This window comes from Sapajus apella, unplaced genomic scaffold (assembly GCF_009761245.1).
Source record: "Sapajus apella isolate SASKATOON/1434 unplaced genomic scaffold, GSC_monkey_1.0 scaffold144, whole genome shotgun sequence".
NCBI classification, from domain to species: domain Eukaryota; kingdom Metazoa; phylum Chordata; class Mammalia; order Primates; family Cebidae; genus Sapajus; species Sapajus apella.
Window position 1 is genome coordinate 1,855,453 of NW_022437084.1, and position 24,639 is coordinate 1,880,091.

A 24,639-nucleotide genomic window follows, 5' to 3' on the forward strand; every position below is an offset into this window, starting at 1 on the left:
CCCCCCCCCCCCCCCCCCCCCCCCCCCCCCCGCCGTTCCGCACCACGGGTCCTTCCCTCCATCTTCCATCCTCTCATCTCCGTCCAACTTAGTTCCTCCTGCCTCTTCGAGGTCCCACCAGCTTCCCCTGCTTTTCCTGACAACACCCACCGCACCCCCCATTCTTCTCCCCACAGCCCTCCCGGGCCCTCTGTTTCCTGCAGCCCTCAAAGCTGGGCCTTCCCTCCTCTTTCCCCTCACTTTCTGGCCCCTGGGCCTCTCCTGCCCATTTCTCTACCCATTTCTCCACCCATTTCTCCCTCTTTTCCTCTTCCTCTGCCCTCTCCCCCACCCTCCCCCAGCCCTCCCCGCTCCTCCATCCAGGACCTTATTGCAGGAGTCTCCCCACCACCCTTCCCCTCCCACACCCTCTCCCCTTTCCCTCCTCTCCCCTGCTCCCTCCCCTTTTTCTCCCCCTCTTCTTTCCGCCACCCTCTTCCCTCTTCCTTCCTTCTTCCCTTCCCCTTCCCCTTCCCTCCCTCTCCCATCCTCTCCGGTTCTTCCCCCCTCTTTCCTTCCTCCCTCTCCTCGCGGTCCTCCCTCCCTCCCTCTCTCCCCCCTCCGCTCCTCCCGGGCCTCCCTCCTGCTCCCTCCCTCCGCCCGCCCGCTCCCACCATCATCAGTATTCCGCTCCCGTCTCCGCCGCTCTCGGCTGCTCTCGGTCGCTGCCGCACCGTCCGAGGCGGGGGCCGGGGCCGGGGCCGGGGCCTGGGGGGGGGTGGGGTGGGGGGAGAGCGGCGCCGGCGGGCCCGAGGAGGGAGGAAGGAAGGAAGGAAGGCTGGAAGGAAGGAAACCAGGAAAGAAAGAAGGAAAGAAAGGAAGGCAAGAAGGAAGGCGGGCGGCGGGCGAGGGCGCCGGGCCGGACGGCGGGCGGGCGCGAGGCGAGGAGGCAGCGCGGCCCCCCCAGCCCCGCCGCCGCCGCCGCCGCCGCGGAAGCCCCCTCCCCACCCAGGAGTCGGGGAGGGGGGAGAGCGCGAGAGAGGCTCCCGGCCCGGCCGCAGCCCCGCCCCCCGCGCCTCCCCGCAGCGGGCCTTGCACCCCAAATTCCTGAGCCTCATTGGGGGGGTCCTCCCCCCACGGGCCGGGCATGCTGCCCCCCGGAAGGAGTCCCTCTCCTTGCTGTGAGTAGCCTCTGAGGGGCACGGGTCAGGGGCGGGGGCCGGCGGCGGAACCGCGGGGGGTAGGTGGGGGGCATTGGCTAATTGGGGGACGGTGGTCCTAGGCCTCCTCCGGGATGGGGTGGGGGATGGCAGAGGACAAGGGGCGGGGCCTGACGGAGGCAGAAGCCGGTGGGGGAGGCGGCTGGGTGGGGGTTCTCCGGGCCGGGCGAGTTCTGTGCTGGGGGGGGTCGCTGCTGCCTGGGGACAGGTTGTGGGGGTGCGTCCGGCGGTCGCTGCGTATCCAGCTGTGGGGTTGAGGAAGTAGACTTAGGGTGGGGGCTCGCCGGGCGTAGGTCCGGGCCCCCCTTTCTGGGGCGGGAGTCCAGGTTCTTCCTCTCCCCATGGCCCCTCCCACCCTCCACACCGCTGCTGCTTGGGGTGGGGGGGGCACGCCAGTGATGGGGAGGGGGGAGAGGCGGGCACGGGGTTTCCTTGGTGACCGCGCCTGGCAAGAGCGGTTGCCGTGGCAACTGGGGAGAACCGGGGAGTTTGGGAAGTGAAAATGGGAAAGATGGAGGGGGTGATTGGGGAGTGAGACAACCCCCTCCCCAGTCTTCAGCCCTTCTGTCTCTGGGGTCACCCCACCTCTCCCGGTGGGAGACTCAGACCCCTGCCCCTTCCTTTCCACAAGACCCCCGTTCCTTGACCCCACTCAGCTCTGGTGCCTTGTATCCTTGGACACGTGTCTCTCCAGGACCACTGCTTCTCCCACCTCCCTCTGCCCTCCCCTCCTGGAAGCTTCCCCTCCTGCAGACCCTCGCCCCCCATTTGCTGCCTCATCCCCAGGCTTCCGACCCTCACACCTGCTCTTCTAGGATCTTCTAAGGCACAACACCTGCCCCTCAGGATCCTCTCACCCCATCCCGGACCCTCCCCCAGATATCCCTCACCAGACCCTCTGTCCAGGAGACCCCCCCCCTTCAGCTGCCCTCTCCTCCCGCTCTCTCCCGCGCCCTCCCCGCTTCTCTTCCGGCCTTGCACCCCAGCCTCTCCGCTTTCTCCCCAGCACCCCAGCAGCCTTCTCAGCCCTGCACTCTCTGAAACCTCCTCCTATGACCTTTCTTCACCCAGAGACCCCCCCATCCTGTCTCCTCACCCCATAGTACCCCCAATCTCAGACCCCCACAATCCTAGCTCTCTGCTTTTGGGAACCTCTCCTTCCGACTCACCATCAATCCCGGGGCCCGGGCTCTCAAGGTTCCCCCCATCTCCATGCCCTGCCTACCTGGGGTACCGTCCGGCCAGGGGCCCAGCCCGTCTCTCCGCAGGGCTCGAGTCCCCAGAGCCCAGGATGGCCTCTTGCCCACTCCCCTGCCCCTTCCCCTCCTCTCTGCACCCCTATATTCTTCCCCAGACCCCCTCACCTCTGCTCTCCTCCTGGGCGCCCTCCCCTCCTCCCTGCCCCCTCCTTGCAGCCGCTGGCGACTTTCTCTCGGGGTGGGGAATTCCCCTGGGGAGAGCCCAGCTGGGAAGGGGAGGGGGAAGGGAGCCTCGGGGCTGCCCCTCGGCCCCCTCCCCGCCCCCCTTTCCAGCTGGGAGCTGCAGTGGCGCCTCCGCAGCGCCCCATTGCTATGCGCCTCACATCCCAAGTCCCGGCCGCGCAGCCGCCAGACAGGAACTCGGGCTCTAGGCAGCTGGGAGTAGCCGAAGTCGGCTTCTCTCCTGGTCCAGGAGCCTAAAAACTCCCGCCCCCCACCCCCGGACCGCGGCCAGGACGGCCCCTCCCTCTTCCTGTAGCATCTTCTGCAGCCTCTGCCTTCTAACCTGCCTTTCTGCAGCCTCCACTTCCCCTTCCCACCTTCCTTCTCCTCCTCCTCCTCCTCTTCCTCCTCCCCCTCCTCCCCTCCGGCCTGGGGCTCCTCTCCTCCTGGCCACCCAATGGTCCAAACGCACACAGAGAAAAGAGGGACAGAGAGTGAAGCAGTGGAAAGGCAGGAGAGAGAGACCCAAGGAAGGGAAGGGTGGGAGCCAGGGAGGAAGGCCCAGAGCGACAGAGGGCACCCAGCCTCTGAAACAGACACATAGACAATTAGGGCATCAGCATCCAGAGTCGTGGAGTTACTCAATTTCCCAAAGAAAGAAAGAAAGAGTCGGGGAGCCAGGGACACACGCCACTCCCACCCAGAGAGCAGACACACGGGGCGGGCGAGGCAGAGATGCAGGGAGCCACAGGGCCCCTGCCGGGGCCAGCAGGGAGCCCGGGGACACTGGCCACCAAAGCACTGGGGGATTAGAGGCCACTTCTGACTTGTCAGAGGGACCCCAAGTCAGCGACAGAGAGTGGGAGCGTGCGAGGAAGACACGGGGACATGGAGGCAGAGATGCCCTAGCTTGTACACATGCACACTCGCGCACACAGTCATTCACTGGTAGCCAGAGACCCCATGTGCAACCACATTGGCCCAGCTGCAGACGCAGCCCCCACGCTCAGCAGGAGGTCAGGAGAAACAGGGAGCAGTCCCCAGACCTGTAGTCGTGTGTCACGCACAGACCTTCGTACACAGAGACCTGGAGGGAGAGACAAAGGCGGGAGGCCCTTGCCTTGTGGTCCTGTAGCCTCGTGGCCTCACGTGCGCAGAGAGACACACAGCGAAAGGCACGGAGGTGTGGGAAGGCTGCCAGGGCACCGAGCACACACCGTTCTCCAGGTGCCGCTAAGACAGTCCCAGTGCCAGCCTGGGAAACGCGGGCGCCTGTGCACTGCAGGGAGGGCCAGCCCCGTCGGGCTCCAGCAGTCACCCTTAATCCCACTCAGAGACAGCCCAGAGAGTGCTTCCCATGCCACCGGACTCCTTAGGGACCTCCTCAACATCCATCCGAGAGGTCAGCAGAATTAAGACGTCAGATATCACAGGGTGCTGACATCTCTCTCACAAGCAGAGCCTGTGCACATAGGCGCCCTCGCACACCGTCGGGGCCCATGCGGAGGTGCTGTGGGTTGGGGGCCCGGGGTGGCCGCTGAATCCTCAGTCCCTTCCGGAACCCTGGCCCTGCCTTCTTGCCAGGGTCCCCACCCCCTTGATCACCTGTCTTATTTGCTAGGACACCTGCTGGGCATCTCACACCGGCTCCATCCTGTCTCCCTATCCCGTGCTCTCTGGCCGGTTGTCTGTCATGGGCTATCACCTGGACCTCCTGTCTCTGTCAAGCTGTCTCACCCCTCCGTCTCCTGTGTCATCTTTCCTGGGACTGACCTTTCGCCCCTCTGGCCTGTCTCTGAGTGGGATTAAGGGTGACTGCTGGAGCCCGACGGGGCTGACCCTTCGCCCCCTGCTGGGCCTGGCCCAACCGTGGAGTCTCTGGACTCCCTCATCCCTCAGTCTTTCCCTCTCCCACCCCATCTGCTGTGAAACCTGCCTCTATTTCTGTCTCTGCTCGACACCCGCTCTCAGTGCCTCTCTTCTTTGTCCCTCTGTGTCACTCACCCTCACCTCTGCCGCTGTTCCTGCCAGCCTGTCTGCCCCCTGCCTCCCTGGCTTCTTCCCTGAAGTTCCCTCTCCGCACGTCCCTGAGGACTCACTTACGCTGGGGTCCTCCCAGCACCCGAGAGCATTATTTTCCTGGTGCTTTCAACATGTTTAATTTGTTGCCAACATTTTTTAAATTAGAGATTTCTCATAAAAATCTAGACTGCCAGCTTTTGGAATCTTCTTCCCCCCTGGGTAACCGTGGGCTGTGCTCAGGTGCCCAGGGCCACCACGCCCCACTCTCCCCTCTAACCAGTATCCTGATTGGTCTTCCCTGCTGGGCAGGGAAGTTTGCAGGCCCTGCTGTTTGCTCCTCCTCCTCTCTGCTCTGTCTCTTTGTGCACTGTCACCCTCCCCACTCTCCATCCCTCGGATTCCCTGGCCAGGTCCTCTCTGTGGCTCCTCCGTCATCCCCCCATCAGTTAGCCCTAACTCCAAGCCTCACTTTGACTGGGCCCTCTTTCCACTAAAATGGCCAAGAGCAGGAGAGTCCTATCATTATCTGGGAGAAGTGGTTCTTAAGGCTGCCAGGGCACCAAGCAGACACCCGTTCTCCAGGGCCAGGGTCTGCTGTGAAACTGCCAGTCCTTCCAGTGCTGGAGAGTCAGCGTTGCGTGAAGCCACCATGTCGCAGCCTGCGCTTCTCAGCTGGCTGATGGCTAGGGTGGGCCACAGACCCTACACTCTTGTCCTCAGCATGTGGCATCACAGCCCCGTAGGCAGGGGGTGGGCTTCCTCCCTGAGCTCCAGGCTGCACATGTGGTCCCAGAGCAGGCGGAGATGGAGGGCTGCCTGCCATAGAGGACCTGTCGTGCGGACCCTGTTTCCGGAGGAGGAAGGCCTCACCTCCAGATAGGGGTGCAGAGGACAGGGCTCCCCTTCGAGCCTGCAGCACTCAGGCCCAGCAGCGGCCCCTCCACCATCACGCTTGCTGGGTGTAGGGGGCACATCTTCCTGTCCTCTCTGGCGGGGTGTGGGAAACCCTGATAACTGAGTTTCGGGACCATCTCTACCCACTAGGGAGAACGCCCCTTTCCTTCCAGTCTGTTACTGAGACTGGGCTGGCTCTGCTAGACAGGGGGTGGCAGGAGAGTAAGAAAAGAGGCAGGATGCCCCTTGTTGCCTGGAAACCCACGCGAAACTGTTGTCACGGCAGGCAGAGGTGGAGGGGCTGCCTCCAAGGCCCACAAGATGGGCTGGTGGGGGCTGGCCGCTGGGGAGCAGGCAGGAGCCCACAGGGGACTGCTGGTTCCCCAGGAGGGCTTCTGAGAGTGAGGATGGGGGTGTCTGGTAGTATCGGGGATCCTAGTGGGAGGTTGAAGAGTGCGTATAAGACCTAGACAGAGGCAGGCTGGGCGCGGTGGCTCACACCTGTAATCCCAGCACTTTGGGAGGCTGAGGAGGGTGGATCACCTGAGGTCAGGAGTTCAAGACTAGCCTGGCCAACATGGTGAAACCCTGTCTCTACTAAAAATACAAAATTAGCCAGGCGTGGTGGTGTGAGCCTGTAATCCCAGCTACTTGGGAGGCTGAGGCAGGAGAATCACTTGAACCCGGGAAGTAGACGTTGCAGTGAGCTGAGATCACGCCGTTGCACTCCAGCCTAGGTGACAAGAGCGAAACTCTGTCAAAAAAAAAAAGCTAGATGGAGAGGGGGAAGGGAGTGAGGCAGGGCAGTCGGGGGGAGGGAGGCGGTCAGCAGCCACTCCCAGGCTCACCATGCCCCCAGAAGCAGCACCGGCTGGGGAGTAAGCTTAGACCCCAGAGCTCTTGTTCAAACACTGTGACAGAGATCAGAAGGCAGTGCGGCCACAGCTCCACTGGAGAGGCCATCCCCAGGTGGTAAATGCAGAGGAGACTGGCCTTCCCCTTGCCTGGAACAGTCTCATCCCGAGCATGAGATGATCATGATTGCAGCTAATGGCGATTGAGAGCATGCCACTTGCCAGGCTCAATACTCAGCCTCTTATGTGGATTTTTCCCACGTATTCCTGTGGCAACCCTGCAGGGAGGCACGCTCATCATCCCCGGCTCAACAGATGGGGAAACTGAGGCCCAGAGGGGTGGGGTCGTTGCCCAGAATTATACACCTAGAATGGCAGAGCAGGGACTGCAAACCTGTATGTGGGCCGTCCTGCAGGTTGCCTCTGCTTTACAGAGGGGGAAATTGAGGCCCAGAGAGGAGAATACAATGGTCCATTGGGCCATCCAAGTGGAAATTAGACTTTTTTTGTGTGGCAGGGTCTCTCTCTGTCGCCCAGGCTGGAGTCCAGTAGTGCGATCTTGGCTCACTGCAGCCTCCGTCTTCTGGGTTCAAGCAGTTCCTCAGCCTCCCAAGTAGCTGGGACTACAGGCACACATCACTACACCTGGGTAATTATTTTATTTTATATTATGATAGAGACAGGTTTTCACTGTATTGACCAGGCTGGTCTCAAACTCCTGACCTCAAGTGATCCACCTGCCTCGGCCTCCCAAAGTGCTGGGATTACAGGTGTGAGCCACTGCACCTGGCCGTAAAATTAATAATCACAATAATTAGGTTGTTCATAACAATAGACCCGTAAAAGGTTAGACTTCTGTAGTTGGGGGAGGACAGGGTCTTGCTCTGTTACCCATGCTGAAGTGCAATGGCATCATCACAGCTCACCACAGCCTTGACCTCCTGGGCTCAAGCGATCCTCCCACCTCAGCCTCCTGAGTAGCTGGGATTACAGGTGTGCACCACCACACCCAGCTAATTTGTGTATTTTTTGTAGAGAGGGGGATTCTCACTATGTTGCCCAGGCTGGTCTGGAACTCCTGAGCTCATGTGATCCTCTTGCCTTGGCTTCCCAAAGTGCTGGGATTACAGGCATGTGCCACCACAGCCAGCAAGATGAGACTTTTAAAGGCATTGGAGCTTCTGTAACTCAGGGGCCGTTAGGTTCTCAGTCTTGTTTATGCCTCTAAACCACCAGAAAGGAAAAGGACGCTCCATGCGGATTCTCACTGTAGAGAATCAGTCCTCACCAACTCGGGGGTTGTAGGACCTTGTTTTGGGAAGGGCAAGGACCCCAGATAGGATCCCATGGGCCCCTGCTCCTTGACAAATGAATGGTTTTGATCCAGCCAGAAATGCTGGGTTTACAATAGCAGAGGGGGATGGCCTGAGTCACAGAATGGGGAAATGGTTTGTTCTTCTGACCCGTAAGAATAAATAACTTTTTTAAAAAAAAAGATGGAGTCTCGCTCTATCGCTCAGGTTGGAGTGCAGTGTCATGATCTTGGCTCACTGCAACCTCCACCTCCCAGATTCAAGCGATTCTCCTGTCTGAACCTCCCGAGTAGGTGGGATTATAGGCATGCACCACCTCGCCAGCTAATTTTTCACATATATGGTAGAGATGGGGTTTCACCATGTTGGCCAGGCTCGTCTTGAACTCCTGACCTCAGGTGATCCGCCCACCTTGGCCTCCCAAAGTGCTGGGATTACAGGTGTGAGCCACTGCGCCTGACCAGTAATAAATGATAATTTTTAATGTAGCTGTCATTTAAGTGTCAAGCACTGCACATGGTCACCAAGAGCCCCAACAAACTATTCTTAGGTGTTATTATCTTCACAGACTGCAAGGCAGAGCCTGGAGTAGGGGACACAGGGAGAAAGTGGCCAGCCAGAGTTTAAACCCAGTTTTCCTCCACACCGACACTCTTTCCACCTCTCCATCCTTCCTTTTCACAGGACGGTGTGATGAGGAGGAGGATCTTCTGGATCCTGGAATAAGGTCATTGAGCATTTTCCTCTTATGCTGCAGGCATTTCCATAAGCTCATCACAGAGAACAGACAATCCTCACCTACAGATGAGCTGACCAAGGCCCTGAGGGGTGATGTTCCCTTTGCAAGGCTACATGGCTAGTGACTGTTGCAGCTGAGGTCCAAACCCAGGTCTAATTGATTCCAAGGCCGACCCTTGAGCCGCACCCCTATACGGAGCTTGGGGTGAGAAGAGGGGACATCATTCTTCACCCTGCAATGGAATATAGGAGTGGGATGGGCACTTAGAGACCCCTTAGTACCTTGCTCCGAGACCAGCATCCCCTGGGAAACAGAATTACAGCCTCACCCTAGATACGCCAATGCAAAATCTGTGTGTTTTGGGTTATTATTTATTTATTTATTTATTTATTTTTGAGGTGGAGTCTCTCTCTGTTACCCAGGCTGGAATTCAGTGGCGTGATCGTGGCTCACTGCAACCTCTGTCTACTGGGTTCAAGTGATTCTCTTGCCTCAGCTTCCCAAGTAGCTGGGGTTACAGGTGCATGCCATCATGCTCAGCTAGTTTTTGTATTTTTAGTGTAGACAGAGTTTCACTGTGTTAGCCAGTATGGTCTCAATCTCCTGACCTCATGATCCGCCTGCCTCAGCCTCCCATAGTGCTGGGATTACAGGCATGAGCCACCTCACCCAGCCTATTCTTATTTTTATTTTTTGAGGCAGAGTCTCACTCTGTCACCAAGGCTAGAGTGCAATGATGCGATCTCAGCTGACTGCAGCCTCCACCTCCTGGGTTCAAGTGATTCTCCTGCCTCAGCCTCCCGAGTAGCTGGGACCACAGGCACATGCCTCCATGCCCAGCTGATGTTTGCGTTTTTTGTTTCTTTTGTTTTTTGGTTTTTTTTTTTTTTGAGACAGAGTTTCACTCTTGTTACCCAGGCTGGAGTGCAATGGCGCGATCTCGGCTCACCGCAACCTCCGCCTCCTGGGTTCAGGCAATTCTCCTGCCTCAGCCTCCTGAGTAGCTGGGATTACAGGCACGCGCCACCATGCCCAGCTAATTTTTTGTAGTTTTAGTGGAGACGGGGTTTCACCACGTTGACCAGGATGGTCTCGATCTCTTGACCTCGTGATCCACCTGCCTCGGCCTCCCAAAGTACTGGGATTACAGGCGTGAGCCACCGCGCCCGGCCAGATGTTTGTGTTTTTAGTAGAGACAGGGTTTCACCATGTTGGTCAGGCTGGTCTCGAACTCCTGACCTCAAGTGATCTGCTTGCCTCAGCCTCCCAGAGTGCTGGGATTACAGGCGTGAGCCACTGCGACCGGCCACAGTCTACCTCTTAACAAGATTCCCAGGCAGCTGGACACACATTCATGTCTGAGAAGCGTTGCTCCAGTTCACATAATTTTCAGCTTTTTATGACTTTTAGTAACACCCTTGTGTTGTAAATGAAGTAGCTATGCACAACCCTGTGAGAGAAAACAGATAGCAACAGCATCCTTCCTAGGGGGCCCCCCTGTGGGTGGAGCCAGCTGGGGCCATGCCCCTCCCACCTGCAGACTCACTCTCACACCCAACTGCCCAAGCCTTGACAACGAATACTGTTGTAAAAACCACCAATGCCACGCCAGATCCCAGTTCTCTTCCGGGCAAATTCAGTTCAGGGGTGTTAAGCTGCCCATTCCCAGCACAGAATCATAGTCCAGGGGCCTGGAAGTTCAGTTTTTTTTCTTTTTTTCTTTTCTCGCTCTTTTTTTTTTTTTTTTTTTTTTTTTGAGACAGTCTTGCTCTGTTGCCTAGGCTGGAGTGCAATGTTACAGTCCCGGCTCACTGCAACCTCCACCGCCCGGGTTCAAGTGATTCTCCTTTCTCAGCCTCCTGAGTAGCTGGGATTACAGGTGCCTGCCACCATGCGTGACTAAATTTGTATTTTTAGTAGAGATGGGGTTTCACCGTGTTAGTCAGGCTGGTCTCGAACTTCTGACCTCAGATGATCTGCCCACCTCAGCCTCCCAAAGTGCTGGGATTACAGGCATGAGACACCATGCCTGGCCCTCTTTTCTTTTTTTCCTTTCTTTTTTGGAAGTTCAGTTTGTATCTCAAAGCCTGCCCAAATCTGGCTCTCCATAGGTATGGCAGTGACCTCACCATACCTCAGCATGCCCTTCCGTAAAATGGGCTGAAGCAGCTCTCACCATAGGCCCCTGGCAGGGACTCAATGAGCTCTTGCAAGCAGCTCCCACAGCGCAGGCCTGGCACAAGCAACCGAGGCAGAGCTGGCCAGGCGCTTGGACCTCACAGTCTCAGTAATGTTCTGTTTCTCTGGCTGTGACCTCCCTGGCTTCTGCTTGAGTCCTGTAAGAGCCCTGTGAGGTTGCTGGGCAAGAAGCAGACGGAGCAGCACTTCGGGGACTCAGGCAGAAGCAGCTCCAAGCAGGATCAGCAGTTAGATCCACGCTGTCCCATACAGTAGCCACTACAGCCACCGCCACGCGTGAGCACTGACGGTCACGTCAAGCCAAATGAAGAATTCAGCCCCTGTTCACGCTTGACTCATGTCACATGCTCCGTAGCCTCATGTGGCCGGTGGCTGCCAATGTTGGACAGCGTAGATAGAACATTTACATCATTGCAGAGAGTTCTGTTGGATGGTGATGCATTGAAATGTTGAAATACAGCCGAGTGCTGTGGCTCATGCTTAGAATCCAGCACTTTGGGAGGCTGAAACGGGAGGATTATTTGAGCCTGGGCGACATGGCAAAAGCCCATCTCTACAAAAATACAAAAAGATTGGCCGGGCGTGGTGGCCCACACCTGTAATCCCAGCACTTTGGGAGGCTGAGGAGGGCGGATCACAAGGTCAAGAGATTGAGACCATCCTGGCCAACATGGTGAAACCCCATCTCTACTAAAAATACAAAAATTAGCTGGCTGTGGTGGTGCATGCCTGTGGTCCCAGCTACTTGGGAGGCTGAGACAGGAGAATCACTTGAACCTCAGGAAGTGGAGGCTGCAGTAAGCTGAGATTGGGCCACTGCATTCCAGTCTGGTGACAGAGTGAGACTCCATCTCAGAAGAAAAAAGAAAGAAATTAGCTGGGTGTAGTGATGCACACCTGTAGTTGGCTACTCAGGAGGCTGACGTGGGAGGATCACGTGGGCCTGGGAGGTCGAGGCTGTAGTGAGCTGAGATCACGCCACTGCACTCCAGTAGAAATTTATATATACGTGTATGTGTGTGTGCACCTATCTATGTATACAGTTGCCCCTTGGCCAACTTGGGGCCAGGGGTACCGGTGCCCTGTGCAGTTGAAAACCTGCATGTAAATTTTGACCCCTCTAAAACGTAACTACTAATAGTGTGCTGTTGACTGGACACCCCACGTAAACAGTCAGTTAACACATTCTGTATGTTAAATGTATTCTATCCTGAATTCTTACAATAAAGTGAGTTAGAGAAAAGAAAATGCTATTAAGAAAATGCTGAGGAAGAGAAAGTACATTTACTATCCACTAAGTGGAGTAGATCATCGTAAAGGGCTCCCCCTGATCATCTTCGCTTTGAATGGGCTGTAAGGAGGAGGTGGGGTGGGGAGTGGGGGGTTGTCTTGCTGTCTCAGGAGTAGCAGAGGTGGGAGAAAGTCCACGTATAAGTGGACCACACGGTTCAAACCCCTGTCATTCAAGGGTCAATAGCCCTCCTCCCCCATCCCCAGCCTTCCCAGCCCTCTGTTTTCTGGAACCTGCTGTTAATTCCCATTTCTCCGACGAGGAAACTGAGTGACCACAGGGTATTGTTCCTAGCAGAAAATTGGCAGCACCAAGGGGTCGGAGCCCTGGTTTCTCCTTTTCCCGGTGGTCAGCCAGTCTCAGATTCCCACATCTCACTTGTTGGTCACTTGCTGTGTGCCAGGCCCTACTTGGGCGCCCTTGCCACAGCCCCGTGCAGCGTCATCAGAGAGGGAGCAGCTCACTCACCCAAGGTCGCACAGCCGGGGACGGGAGCCAGGTGGGCGGTGTGGGTGTGACCAGAGCGAGGCGCGAGTGGAGACTGGGGGCATGTGGCAGGGACCTTGGCATTCCCTTCTCCCCCTAACAGCTTCCCACCCCGCCGTCCTCTTCTGGCTTTCGGAATTTGACCCCAGATCTATAAGAAGGGCCTCGCTCCTCCCTCTCCCTCACCTCCTACACCGCCCCCAGGCTCTGCCACTTTTACAAATTTGCTTTATCTGTTCATTCTTTCCTTCCTCTCCATCTCTGTGGCTCCAGCCACGGCCTCATCCTCTACCCCCGGATCCTTGGCCCGGCTCCTCCCTGGCCTCGAGCCGCCTCACTCCAGTCCACTCAGAGGGGCCCTTCACGCCCCAGAGCTGAGCTTGCCCCTTGGTTGTCACAGCCCGGTGTGGGAGGAAGGAGGCCCCCCGGCCCATCGCCACGGCCTCTGTAACAGCTTGGCATCCCCTCCTCCGGGCTTCCCTCCTGGACGTTCCGGGGGCCCACCCTGTCACTTTGGCGGCTCACCCCCACCCCCACAGCTGCCTCCCTAGAAACAAGGCTCTTTGCATAGGGTGTCAGCGGAGGACCTGCCGGTAGGGGGCGCTGGCTCGCTCGTTCCTGCAGCAAATACTGAGGCTTGGAGGGGCCGGAACGGTGGCAGGCCCTGGGGATGCAGCCGTCAACACCCCGGCAAAGCCCTCAGGAGCTCCCCTCCTAGCAGGAAGCCAGGCAATGAATGCAGTAACAAATCACCGAGCATCAGGTGCTGGGTGGCTGTGACAGGAGCTGTGAAGAGGTGCAAGGACTAGGGATGGCAGGGGGAGCTCAAAGAAGACGTCCTGGAGGTGTCTTGGGGACGCAGCGCCTCCCTGACCCCAGGAAGAGCACCCCTGGCTGGCAGACGGCACAGCAGGGGCAAAGTCCCCTTGGGGGTAAGGGGCTAGGTGTTGGTGGGAGGAGCCTGGGTGGGAGGTGCCTGGTGGGTGGGTGGAGCCTGGGTGGGAGGTGCCTGGTGGGTGGGTGGAGCCAGGGTGGGAGGCGCCTCGTGGGTGGGAGGAGCCTGGGGGAGGCCGGAGTGGCCGCAAAGGAGGAAACAACCCCCAGCTTCCAAACAAGTCACCACCTCTCCTTCTCCAACGGCACCTCACCCCCACCCCAACTCCACCCCCACTTCACCGGCCCGTTGGTCCTGCAGCCTGAAAAGACTCATGAGCTGAGCCAAGCCCCCAGCCCTGCTTCCTCATCAGCAGCTCCTAGGGGACCTGGACTGCCCTTTCCCTAAGGTTCCTCTACCTCAAAACTTAGGGGCCTGACAATTCTTGGGGTTGTAGGGCTGCTTTTATTTTCTTTCTTTTTCTTTTTTTTTTTTGAGACGGAGTTTCGCTCTTGTTACCCAGGCTGGAGTGCAATGGCGCGACCTCGGCTCACCGCAACCTCCGCCTCCTGGGCTCAGGCAATTCTCCTGCCTCAGCCTCCTGAGTAGCTGGGATTACAGGCACGCGCCACCACGCCCAGCTAATTTTTTTATATTTTTAGTAGAGACGGGGTTTCACCATGTTGACCAGGATGGTCTCGATTTCTTGACCTCGTGATCCACCCTCCTTGGCCTCCTAAAGTGCTGGGATTACAGGCGTGAGCCACAGAAGCATTCAGGACATGGATTGGCTCAGAGAAACAGGCAGGAAGTCTCATTCATCCTTGACGCCCGCGCTGCCTGTCACCGCCCCCTGAACCCCGGTCTCTCGCATAGGACCAGAAACTTCTTTCAGGGACAGAAGTGCCCATCCCTCCCCGGGTTCCATGCCTCTCCGTCCCCTGGGCTCCAGGTTCCACTCCTGCCCCAGTCCCTCACAGTCGGGAAGTTCTTCTCTAGCTCTAACCTCCATGCTGTTTGCTGGAATGGTAGTCAATTTCCTATCTTTCCTTTGGCCTTCTGAATTTACCCCCCAAAAAACTGAGTGTGCCTGACAGGAACGTTCCCTGCCTCCCATTTCTCCTCACCCCGCCTCCCCTGGGTCCCCGAGTTTCCGATCTGCCATCTGCCTGAATCCTCCCAGGCACAGTGCCCAAGATCTCGCAGAGCTGGGACTGGGGAGGATGGCGAAGCCCGTGAGGACTCAGCCTCACACCTCAAGTGCCCGGGCCCTCCCTGCCTCTGCTTCCCCTGGATCTCAGCTCCATCTCAGGGCCTCCTGTCCTGCCCCTCTCATGCCCCCTTGTATGCCTGTGACTCTACCAGTCTCTGCTCCTCTTCTCCTCTTTGGGGGCCTTCTGTGCCTGCATCTCTGGTTCGTTCCTTCTACCAGGTTAGGAAGAACAGGTATACCTTTGTGATGGGTCCTCTTCCGGGGCACCTGGGGTGGAAGATGCAGCCATGGTGACCTGGCCAGGTTCTGGGCTTGGGGTTCCAATCTGGCCGTGCTGCTCGAAGGCCATGTAACCTTCGGCAAGTGCTGTCCGCCTCTGAATCTGCTTCTGCATCTGTAAAATGGGCACAAGAACCATCCCTCCCTCCCATGGGGAGGCCATGGGGAGAAGCCAGCGGCTTGAGGAGTGAGTAGCACGGCACCCACATGTAATCAGTACTTCCCATTACTACTAGGGGTACGTGGGGGTGGGGGACAGACCACGGAGTTTCCACTAGCAGGGCGTGAAGCCATGGTGGGCTGTCAGGCGTGCCGTGTCCTGTGCAGTGCGGTGACTGCAGGGGCAGAGGAAGGATGGCTCTTCAGCAGGCCTGTGGCCTTGCCTGTACCCACCCCGCACGAAGGCAACCTCCGTGGGAATTGTTGCTGTCATCAGGCCAATCTTGGGGGTCTTTGGGGCCCCTGGACTCTGGCAAGGCTGACCTGAGAGGAGCCACTTCCTAGCTGTGTGTTTCACCTTCAGCAACTGACAGTACCTCTGCGTGCCTCAGCTTTCCTAGAGGTGAAATGGGTGTAATAGCGCTCTTCTCTCAGAGGGTTGATGGGCAAACTGTGGGGCTTAATGCAAGTAAAGCTCCCAGGACAGTGCCAGTCCGTGCCAGGTGTGTGTTGGACATTACCACCTTTGCTGGTGTCGTTATTCGCTGAGTTCGCACGAGTCGGATGCATGCGGCATGCCTGGCTGTGGGAATGAGGTTAGCCGGCATTCCTGTTATCCAGGTCAGAGAGCTCTATCTGGGGACAGCTGGGGCCAGGTGCCCCCTCAGTGTGTGGCTGTTTTCAGGAGTGTAGCTCACACAAGTGGGTATCTAAGGCTTGGGCAAAGTGGTAGCTTTCCTCTGGGTGCATAGAGCTGTGCTGGGAACCTCCTGTTGGGAACCCGAGGTGTAGTATCTAGGACTTAGCCATCCAGGTGGTGCTGGGGCATGGAGGGTGACCTGGGACACTGGTGTCCAGCTGACAAAAGCTGCATCATGGCATGTAGATGTGCTTCCTCAGCCAGGCGTGGTGGCTCCCGTCTGTCATCCCAGCACCTTGGGAGGCCAAGGCAGACAGATCACTGGAGGTCAGAAGTTCGAGACCAGCCTGGCCTACACGGTGAAACCCCGTCTCTACCAAACAAACAAAAACTAGCCAGGTGGTGTGCACCCATAATCCTAGTACTTTAGGAGGCCGAGGCAGGCAGATCACTGAAGGTCAGGAGTTCAAGACCAGACTGGCCCACATGGTGAAACCCCGTCTTTACTAAAAAATACAAACATTGGCTGGGCATGGTGGTGGGCGCCTATAGTCCCAGCTATTCAGGAGGCTGAGGCAGGGGAATTGCTTGAACCCAGGAGGCGGAGGTTGCAGTGAGCTGAGATTGTGCCACTGCACTCCAGCCTGGGTAACAGAGTGATACCCTGTCTCAAAAAAAAAAAAAAAAAAAAAGCTGTGCTGCCTCTGCCAGCAGCCCTCCTAGGTTGGAAGGGGAGCTGGGGACCGAGGGTGTCCAGGGCTGGGAGCCTGAATGTGCAGCTATTGCAGTGTGGCCTGGGCTGAGTGGGGATGTTGTATGAGCGTGGGAGAAAACAGACCCCCAGCGATGATAACGTACCCATCCGTCCTGCACCCAGTGTTCAGTGAGCAACTGCCATGTGCCCGGCACTGTCGTGGGTCCCGGGAATCAGTCACAAAATGATTGGCCTTGGGAAACTCACATTCAAGCGCACGGGCATAAAAAAGCTCAGACGCTGATAAATGTCACGGAGAAACACAAGACAGAGAAGGTTCTGGAGCGGGGGATAGGGGTACTGTCTGATGTGGGGCGGTCAGGACAGCCTCACTGAGAAGGTAACATCGGAGCACAGACCTGATAGAGAACAAGGCGAGAGCCTCCGGATGACCAGTGAAGAGGCTTCAGGCAGAGGGAAGAGCAGGTGCAAAGGCCCTGGGGCCGGGGTGTGCGCTGCCTCTTCTGGAAACAGAGTAGCAGGGGGAGGAGGCAGGCAGTGAGGTCAGAGATGGAGCTGGGCTGGGGAGTGGGGGCCTGAAAACCGAGGTGAAGTCCTCACCTCTGCTCTGAGTGGGACAGGAGCCATGGGGGACTGTGGAGCAGAGGCAGGGCAGGGTCCGCGGGGTGTTGACAGGGTCCCTCTCACTGCCTGCTGCCTGTGGGAAATGGACAGGGAGTGGGGGTGAGGGTAGAAGTGGGGAGATTGGGGGAGGACCCGGGAGAGGGGGATGGGAGCCAGGCCAGGGAAGTACCCTGGGGGTGGAGAGAAAGATCCTCTGATTCCAGGGTCTGATTCCGCATATGTTATGAAGACAGAACCCTTTACCAAGGATTTGGCGATTTAATCCCCCCAGCGGCCCTAGGAGGCAGAGACTCTCAGTATCCCTGTTTCACAGTGGAGGGAACTGCGGCCACTGGCCCGAGGGTCACGGGAAGTGGCAGCAGAGTCAGGACTCCAACCCAGGCCTCTGGGGATGTGCCTTTTGTGGCCCTTGGGGGTCCTGGGCCAGTGTCTGGCACATAGCAGGGACTGGGTAGACATTTGTTGGCTGGACAGATGGATAGATGGATGGATGGTGGACAGATGGATGGATGGTGGACGGATGGATGGGTGGATACATTGAATGAATGAAGGTGGCTGCGCTGACGATTTTGCAGAAGTGTGTCAGGGGGTGAGGATCTGGATAAGGTCCAAAGAAGAGGGGTGCCTCTGGGGGTGGGAGTCTTTGTGGCACGAAGAGGGGCTGGCCCTGAGCTGCAGGATGGGGTGATGGTGCTGGTATATCAGGTGTGGGGGTTGGAGTAAAGACTGCGTTGCATGGTGGGGGTTCGAGGGAGTTTCTGGGGTAGGGGCGTCTGCAGGAAAACCCTGGGCAAGATCGCGTGCCTAGGCCCAGTGCGGGGTGCGATACAGGAGGAGTGGTTTTGGCTGTGGGTGGGGACAGGGGGTCAGTGGTGGCCCAGCCTGGTCATGCAGCCGACGAGGCAGTCTGTGTGCCACGAGGCTCAGGCTTGGCACGGCCCAACCACCCCCGTTCCTTGGGCAGCCCAGCCGGGAACCTTCCTCCCCCCACTTCCCCCGACCTTCCTCGGCTGCCTTCTCGGCTGCCCAGAACCAATGGGTTAATTAGATAACGGAGCCTTTGATTAGCAGGGGAGGGGGAGGCCTCCCCCCTGACAGCGCAGGGAAGGGAGGCCGAGGAGGAGGGAGGAGAGGCGCCCTCCCCATTCGGAAGGAGAGAAAGAAGGAGGGAGGGGTGGGGAGGGAGGGAGCTGAGGCACAGCTTGGCTCTGCACTGCCGTGTGACTAGAAATTGTAATCGCGGAGAAAGAGAGGCAGACAGAGCCGGGGAGAGAGGGACCAAGACAGACGGACAGACCGACAGCCTGACTGAGACAGGCTCGGGGCCGGTGAGAGGGTGACAGGGAGAGGGCGAGAGGGAGGAGTAGATGGAGGAGAAGGGGAGAAGGGGCCTGGGGGTCCCGCAGGAGGCGAGATTGTGAGGGGGGAGGCTCCGGAGGGGGTTGAGGCCAAAGGAGGTGGACGGGGACCAGAGGTGGAGGAGGGAGGACTGAGAGGGGCAGGGAGAGAGAAGAGGGGGCTGGGGGGGCTGGGGTCGGTGGGTGGAGAGAAAAGAGGCTGCCGGTGGGGGGAGAGTCGAGGTAGAGGTGGGAGAGGGGGTGGAAGGAGATCGGAGGAGGCGAGCGGGGAGGGGAGGAGAGGACTGCTGCAGTGGCCAAAGGACAGCCTCCCCCCCCGGGGTGGGAAGGGCGACAGGCCAGTGGGGGGGGCGCAGGGAGACCCAAGAAGCCCCTGCGCCCCCCCAACACCATCTCGACGGGAAGCCCTGGAGAACTGGGGAGGCAGAGACCCCGGCTGGCTGGAGGCATGTGGAGGGGGGGGCCTGGGCACAGGGAGAGGCCCAGCGGAAGCCAAGCCACCAGGGTGAGTGTCCCCCACCATGGGGTGGGGGGGAGACAAGGACGGGCGATGGCGGAGGGCGAGGGGGGGAAGAGGAGGGAGGCTGAGTCGCTGCAGAAGCCGAGATGGGGGTGGGGGGATGCGGGCTGGCATCGGGAGAACTGGGGACAGATGCGGAGGTAGACTCAGCCGACGCAGGCCTGGAGGCCGGGTGGGTGCCGTGGGCTCCCACGGGCCAGGCGAGGGCCCCAGCCTCAAATCCTGGCCCCGCACCTTGGGCTAGTCCCTTGGCTGACAGCGTGTGGGCTGGGTCGTCGTAGGGTCTTAAGAGGTGGGGGCCTCAGACCCAGGATAAAGACTGGCCTCCACCTCCCATTCAGGAGACCACACTCAGTCAGACACAGATCACGTCCCCAGCCCTCCAGGAGAAAAACAGAATCAACCTCTCTCTCCTCCCTCTCTCTTTCTCTCCCTAGCCCCCTCTTCCCCCTCTCTGCCTCTGTCTCTGTGTCTCTCTGTCTCTCCATGTCTCTGTCTAGCCTTTGCTCTTACACACGCACTCAGATACACAGACGAATGCACACACATTTTTATCTGGGTTAAAATGGTCTTGGAAACTGCAGAAGGAGGGAGTGACTATGTGTGTCTGCACACGGCCATGTGCCTGGGGGGGTAGCCTGGGGGGGCAGCCTAGGGGGGTATCCTAGGGGGGTGGGGGCTGAGAGGCCACCGTGAGAGGGCGTGCCGCGTCCCTGCCGAGTGTGTGAGCCAGTTGGTGTGCCTGTTTGTGTGACCTGCTCCCCTCCAGGTCTCTGGGGGACGATTTGGGGTTGGCCTCTGCTGGGGCAGAGCCCGCTGGCGTGGGTGTATTTGTGTGTACTCAGAGATGCTGCGTGCAAGGGAGGGTTGGGTGCTGGAGGGTAGACCCGGGGCCGGAATATCCCCTCTGCATGCTCCCGGCCTGCTCTGTGCCCTTGCACAGGCCATTTTCCCTCGAAGTGCCTCAGTGTCCCCATCTGTAAATTGGGCATCCTAACAGCTCCCTCCTACGATCATTGTGAGGCTTCGGCGAGATGATCAGGATAGAGTTTGCTGCATTGTGGGGCTCACCCGGCGTTCTGGCGCGAGTATTATTACTGGTCTCATCGCTGCTGCTGTGACCAGCCCATCTCCTTTCCTCCTCTGGCTCTATGGAAATGGGGGGGCAGGACAGATTGGGGAGGTGCAGCGTGACTTCTCAGAGGACCCGACTCCCCACGGCCCACTCCCCCCGAGAACCCGCTTAGAGTCCTAGACCCCCTTCCCTTCCCCATCCCCTCCCTGAGAGCCAAGCTCCATCCTGCGGCACCAGCTGGCACGAGTCCCACTGGGGCTGCCTCTGCCTGGAGCACCCACAGTCTCCGGGCAAAGGAGGGAGCGCAGCTGCTGGCCCCTCAGTTTATGCCACCCCCGAGGTCCCCAGCCACCCTCACCCACAAGCTCCAGTCTCCTCCCTCCTCAGCCTGCTGCCTCCCAGCCCGCCCTCACCTGCCTGCACCTGTCACCTCCATGGCTGCCTCGGCTGCCACCTCAGCTCTCTGTCCCTCAGGTTCCTCCCCAAGTCTGACTCAAGTGTCGGAAGCTGCTGTGAGGCCCCCACAGGACCTGGACGGGGTGGGCTGTGACAGGAGGGTGTGCAGCAGAGGGTCTGTCAGGCTAGCGGAGGGCGCAGCCGGTGGGGGAACGTGGCTCTCCACTGACACTCCTGGGAGGGGGAGAGGGAGGGGGGAGGGAGTGAAGGGGAGAGGAGGCTGGGACCCACCTCCTAAGGCATCACGCAGGTGGCAAGCGGACCAGGCGGGTGTTGGGATGCGAGCAAGTTCCTCTCGGCCTGGCTTGCTCTCCCTTTTCTGCCCCCCCTTGCCTTGTCTGTCTCTCTCTTACTCGACTGATGTATTTACCTTTTTGAAATCATGCAAAGAGCCGGGTTTTGAATCTGGATGACTTCTGCACTTCCTGGCTGAGCGACCTTGGGCAGGCACTTACTCTCCCCCAGCCTCAGTTTTCCCTGCTGCAGAATGGGTGTAGAGTCTTGTCAGCATGGAGAGATGAGCCAGTGCAGGGCAGGGCGGGCAGTACTTCCCTGAGCCTGCCCCAGCCTGTTGGGTGGGTCCCTTGGCAGCTGTCTGCCTCCCTACCCCTTCGGTCCTGGGCAATGGGGCAGGGAGGTGGCGCTGGGGCTGCCCGGGTGTTGGCAAGCACCCAGGCCGCGTGGGCTCCTGTCCCTCACCGAGTCTCTCCCCTCTCTCTCCCCTGCCCACAGCCCCCCAGTGTCCACGCGGAGCATGAACATTGAGGATGGCGCGTGCCCGCGGCTCCCCGTGCCCCCCGCTGCCGCCCGGTAGGATGTCCTGGCCCCACGGGGCACTGCTCTTCCTCTGGCTCTTCTCCCCACCCCTGGGGGCCGGTGGAGGTGGAGTGGCCATGACGTCTGCCGCTGCAGGGGGCTCTCCGCCGGCCACCTCCTGCCCCGAGGCCTGCTCCTGCAGCAACCAGGCCAGCCGGGTGATCTGCACACGGAGAGAGCTGGCTGAAGTCCCGGCCAGCATCCCAGTTAACACGCGGTACCTGAACCTGCAGGAGAACGGCATCCAGGTACTCAGGGCCAGCGGGTGGAGGGGGCCAAGGGTGGGGGCAGACTGGGGAGGCGTTCAGATGTGGCTCATCACGTCCAGAGGAGGTGTTCAGATGTGGCCCATCACGTCCCTTCTGGGCCTGCCATACCGGCTCATCCCCTTCTCCGACACCTGTGGATGTGGTTTGCAGGTGGGCATCCTCTCCATCCCGAGGGGGAGTGGAGGCTATCTGGGCTTTGTGGGCACAGCCCTCCCTGTCTCCCAGCCACTGTGTTGGGGCCCAAGTGCAGGCCACCTGCCCAGCCCCCCAGCACGGGACAGGCGGGTCAGCCTAGGTGGAACCCTGGGTCACTGAGCTGTGCAGAACAACCCTTCCGCGGGCAGCTCTGTGCCCTCTGCACCACCACACCCTCGCGTGGCCTTGGGAAGGTGACGGCATGATTCTGAGCCTTGGTTTCTTCATCTGAAACACAGGGGTGATGCGAGCCCCTGCACTGAGGCGTTGCTGTGAGGGCTGATGGGTCTCGTACTTGTCGGGGCTTTAGCCTGGGTGCCGGCACCCGGCGAGCGGTCAGAGGACGGGAGGCATTTCCGTGGTGGTCGTGGAGCAGGCAGTGCAGGCTTTGCGTCCCCATGTCCTGGTGCTGGTGTGAGAATTGGAGAGCAGAGAGGCTGAGAACGCTCTGGTGCCTGGCGTCGTGGCAGCCTGTGGCTGGTGCTCAGGATGGGGCAGCTGCCATCTGATTATTGATGACCATGGTTATGATAGGTGGTAAGCGAGGGCGGGGCCACCGTTGTGCTATTAGGAAGCAGGGCTTCCCAACCTCTGCCCTATGGACACTTGAGGCCGGATCATCCCTTGCGGGGCAGGGTGGGGGACTCTGTCCTGTGCGCTGTAGGATGTTTCACAGCACTTCTGGCCACTAGATGCCAGTAGCACCCCACGCCCAGTTCCAACGATGTCTCCAGGCATTGCCAGTGATTCCCAGGGGGGATCATCACCCCAGGTTGATTTGGTCCAACCCCTGCCTCCAAGCAAGCCTCCTCCTGCCCCAGCTCTAAAGCCGGGAGAGAAGGGGACGCCCGTGCCAGAGGTCCCAGCCCCGCCAGATCTAATTCTCCAGATCCAAGTGCTCCTCTAAGAAGGCCGGCTGTGACCGGACATGGTGGCTCAGACCTGTAATCCCAGCACTTTGGGAGGCCGAGGTGGGCGGATCACCTGAGGTCAGGAGTTTGAGACCAGCCTGACCAACATGGAGAAACCCCATCTCTACTAAAAAACAAAAATTAGCCAGGTATGGTGGCACATGCCTGTAATCCCAGCTACTTGGGGGGCTGAGGCAGGAGAATTGCTTTAACCCAGGAGGAGGAGGTTGCAGTGAGCCAAGATCGTGCCATTGCACTCCAGCCTGGGCGAAACTGTGTCTCAAAAAATGAGTGAAACTCTGTCTCAGAAAAAAAAAAGAAGGGCAGCTGCTCTTCTTCCTGGTCTGTCCCTGGAAAGGGGTGAGAGGACTTGGCCACTCCCATCTGACCATCCTGAGAGCCAGATTCCTGGGTGGCTGTGGGGCAAGGGCCAGTGAAGGGGTCCAGAAATGCCAGAGGCCTGGTGGCATGACCGCCGCCGTCCCTGCAGTGCCTTTACCTTCTGTCCAGGCCCACCTTTCACAGGCTCCCATTTCTGCCAGTGTACTTGGAGTCTGCCTTGCATCTCCCCAGCTGCAGTTCCCACTGATCCGTCCACGTCCCCCTTAAGCAGGTGACGTTCCGCACTGGGCAGCCCCCAGGCACCTGCCCGCTTCCCTGTGCTCCATCCTTCACCCACTTACACACGTGACGTTCAACAGACACCAGCAGCACCGGCTCTGTGCCAAGCCCTGTCCCGGGTGGTGTCCCAGCCAGGCAAAGCCCAGCCCTGGCCCCGGGCAGCTCACATCCTAACGGGGAAGAAATGAGGAGAAGGAGCAAATGGACGGGACAGCACGCCAGGAAGACGCGTCTTAGAGACGTGGCCGGGGAGAGGCTGCAGTGAGCCGTGATCGCCCCACTGCACGTCAGCCTGAGTGACAGCGTGAGACCCTGTCTCTAAAAATGCAGCCATTTACACAGACACAGGAATGTCGAGGAGGTGCCCATGCCGCTCGCCAGCAGCCCCAGGCTGGGGCACCGTCCCCGTCATAGAACCTGGACCCGTTTCTCTTTGGGGAGCTCAGTGCCACACAAATGTGTGCTGAGCGCCACCAGCAGATGTGGGTTCATTTATGATAAGTCACACACAGGCCGGTTCCCTGCGTATATCACGTACATGGTAAAGCACACACCAGGGTGGGCGCCGTCAAAGGGTGAAAAGCATCAGTAGGGATCTGGGCACCTCCATGTCTCATCACTCCCACCGGGGGTTCTTGCACCCCCTCCAGAGAAGAGGGTGGAGGGTGTGTTCGTCCAGCCCAGGAGAGTGGATGCTTGTGTTTGCTCGATCAGTGGCCTTGACCTCCCCCAGCGGACACATCCCAGACAGCAAGAGGTGTGGACCACATCAAGGGGAATCCCAGGCACTTCATGATTTTCTTTATTTATTTTTGAGACAGAGTCTCACTCTGTCTCCCAGGCTGGAGTGCAATGGCACGATCATGGCTCATTGCAACCTCCGCCTCCCAGACTCAAGCCATTCTCCCGCCTCAGCCTCCCGAGTAGCTGGGATTGCAGGTGCCCACCACCACACCCAGCTAATTTTTATATTTTTAGTAGAGATGGAGTTTCACCATGTTGGCCAGGCTGGCCTTGAACTCCTGACCTCAGGTGATCCACCCACCTCAGCCTCCCAAAGTGCTGGGATCACAGGCGGAAGACACCGTGCCCGGCCCAGAGGCTCTTTAAAAAGTAATAACTTTTAGCCTGGCACAGTGACTCATGCCTGTAATCCCATGATTTGGGAGACTGAGGCAGGTAAATTGCTTGAGCCCAGGAGTTTGAGACCAGCCTGAGTCACACAGTGAATCCCCATCTCCGCTAAAAATACAACAATTAGCCAGGTGTGGTGGCATGCACCTGTGGTCCCAGCTACCCAGGGGGCTGAGGTGTGAGAAGCGCTTGAACCTGGGAGGCAGAGGTTGCAGTGAGCTGAGATTTCACCACTGCACTCCATCCTGGGCGACAGAGTGACCTTGTCTCAAAAAAACAAAAAAAAGTAATAACTTTTTAGTTATCCAAATTAAAAAATGAAAAAATCACCCCAGTTCCATCACCAGATATAAATAACCACT

General features: G+C 58.7%; 1 protein-coding gene across 2 annotated transcripts in view; it reads left to right on the plus strand.

Annotated features, from left to right (window-relative positions):
* Nucleotides 1–665: 665 nt before the first annotated feature.
* The window catches only part of LRRC4B (leucine rich repeat containing 4B), a 46,433-nt gene continuing 22,459 nt past the window's right edge, over nucleotides 666–24,639 (plus strand). The window contains exons 1-2 of one of the 2 annotated variants that reach the window (XM_032264308.1): nucleotides 666–1,160; nucleotides 21,064–21,395. In XM_032264308.1, the coding sequence (XP_032120199.1) occupies nucleotides 21,099–21,395 (297 nt within the window). In that variant the 5' untranslated portion in view covers nucleotides 666–1,160; nucleotides 21,064–21,098. Of the gene's footprint in view, nucleotides 1,161–18,075; nucleotides 18,786–21,063; nucleotides 21,396–24,639 lie in introns of those variants that run through there. The other variant, XM_032264307.1, reaches the window with a different exon arrangement.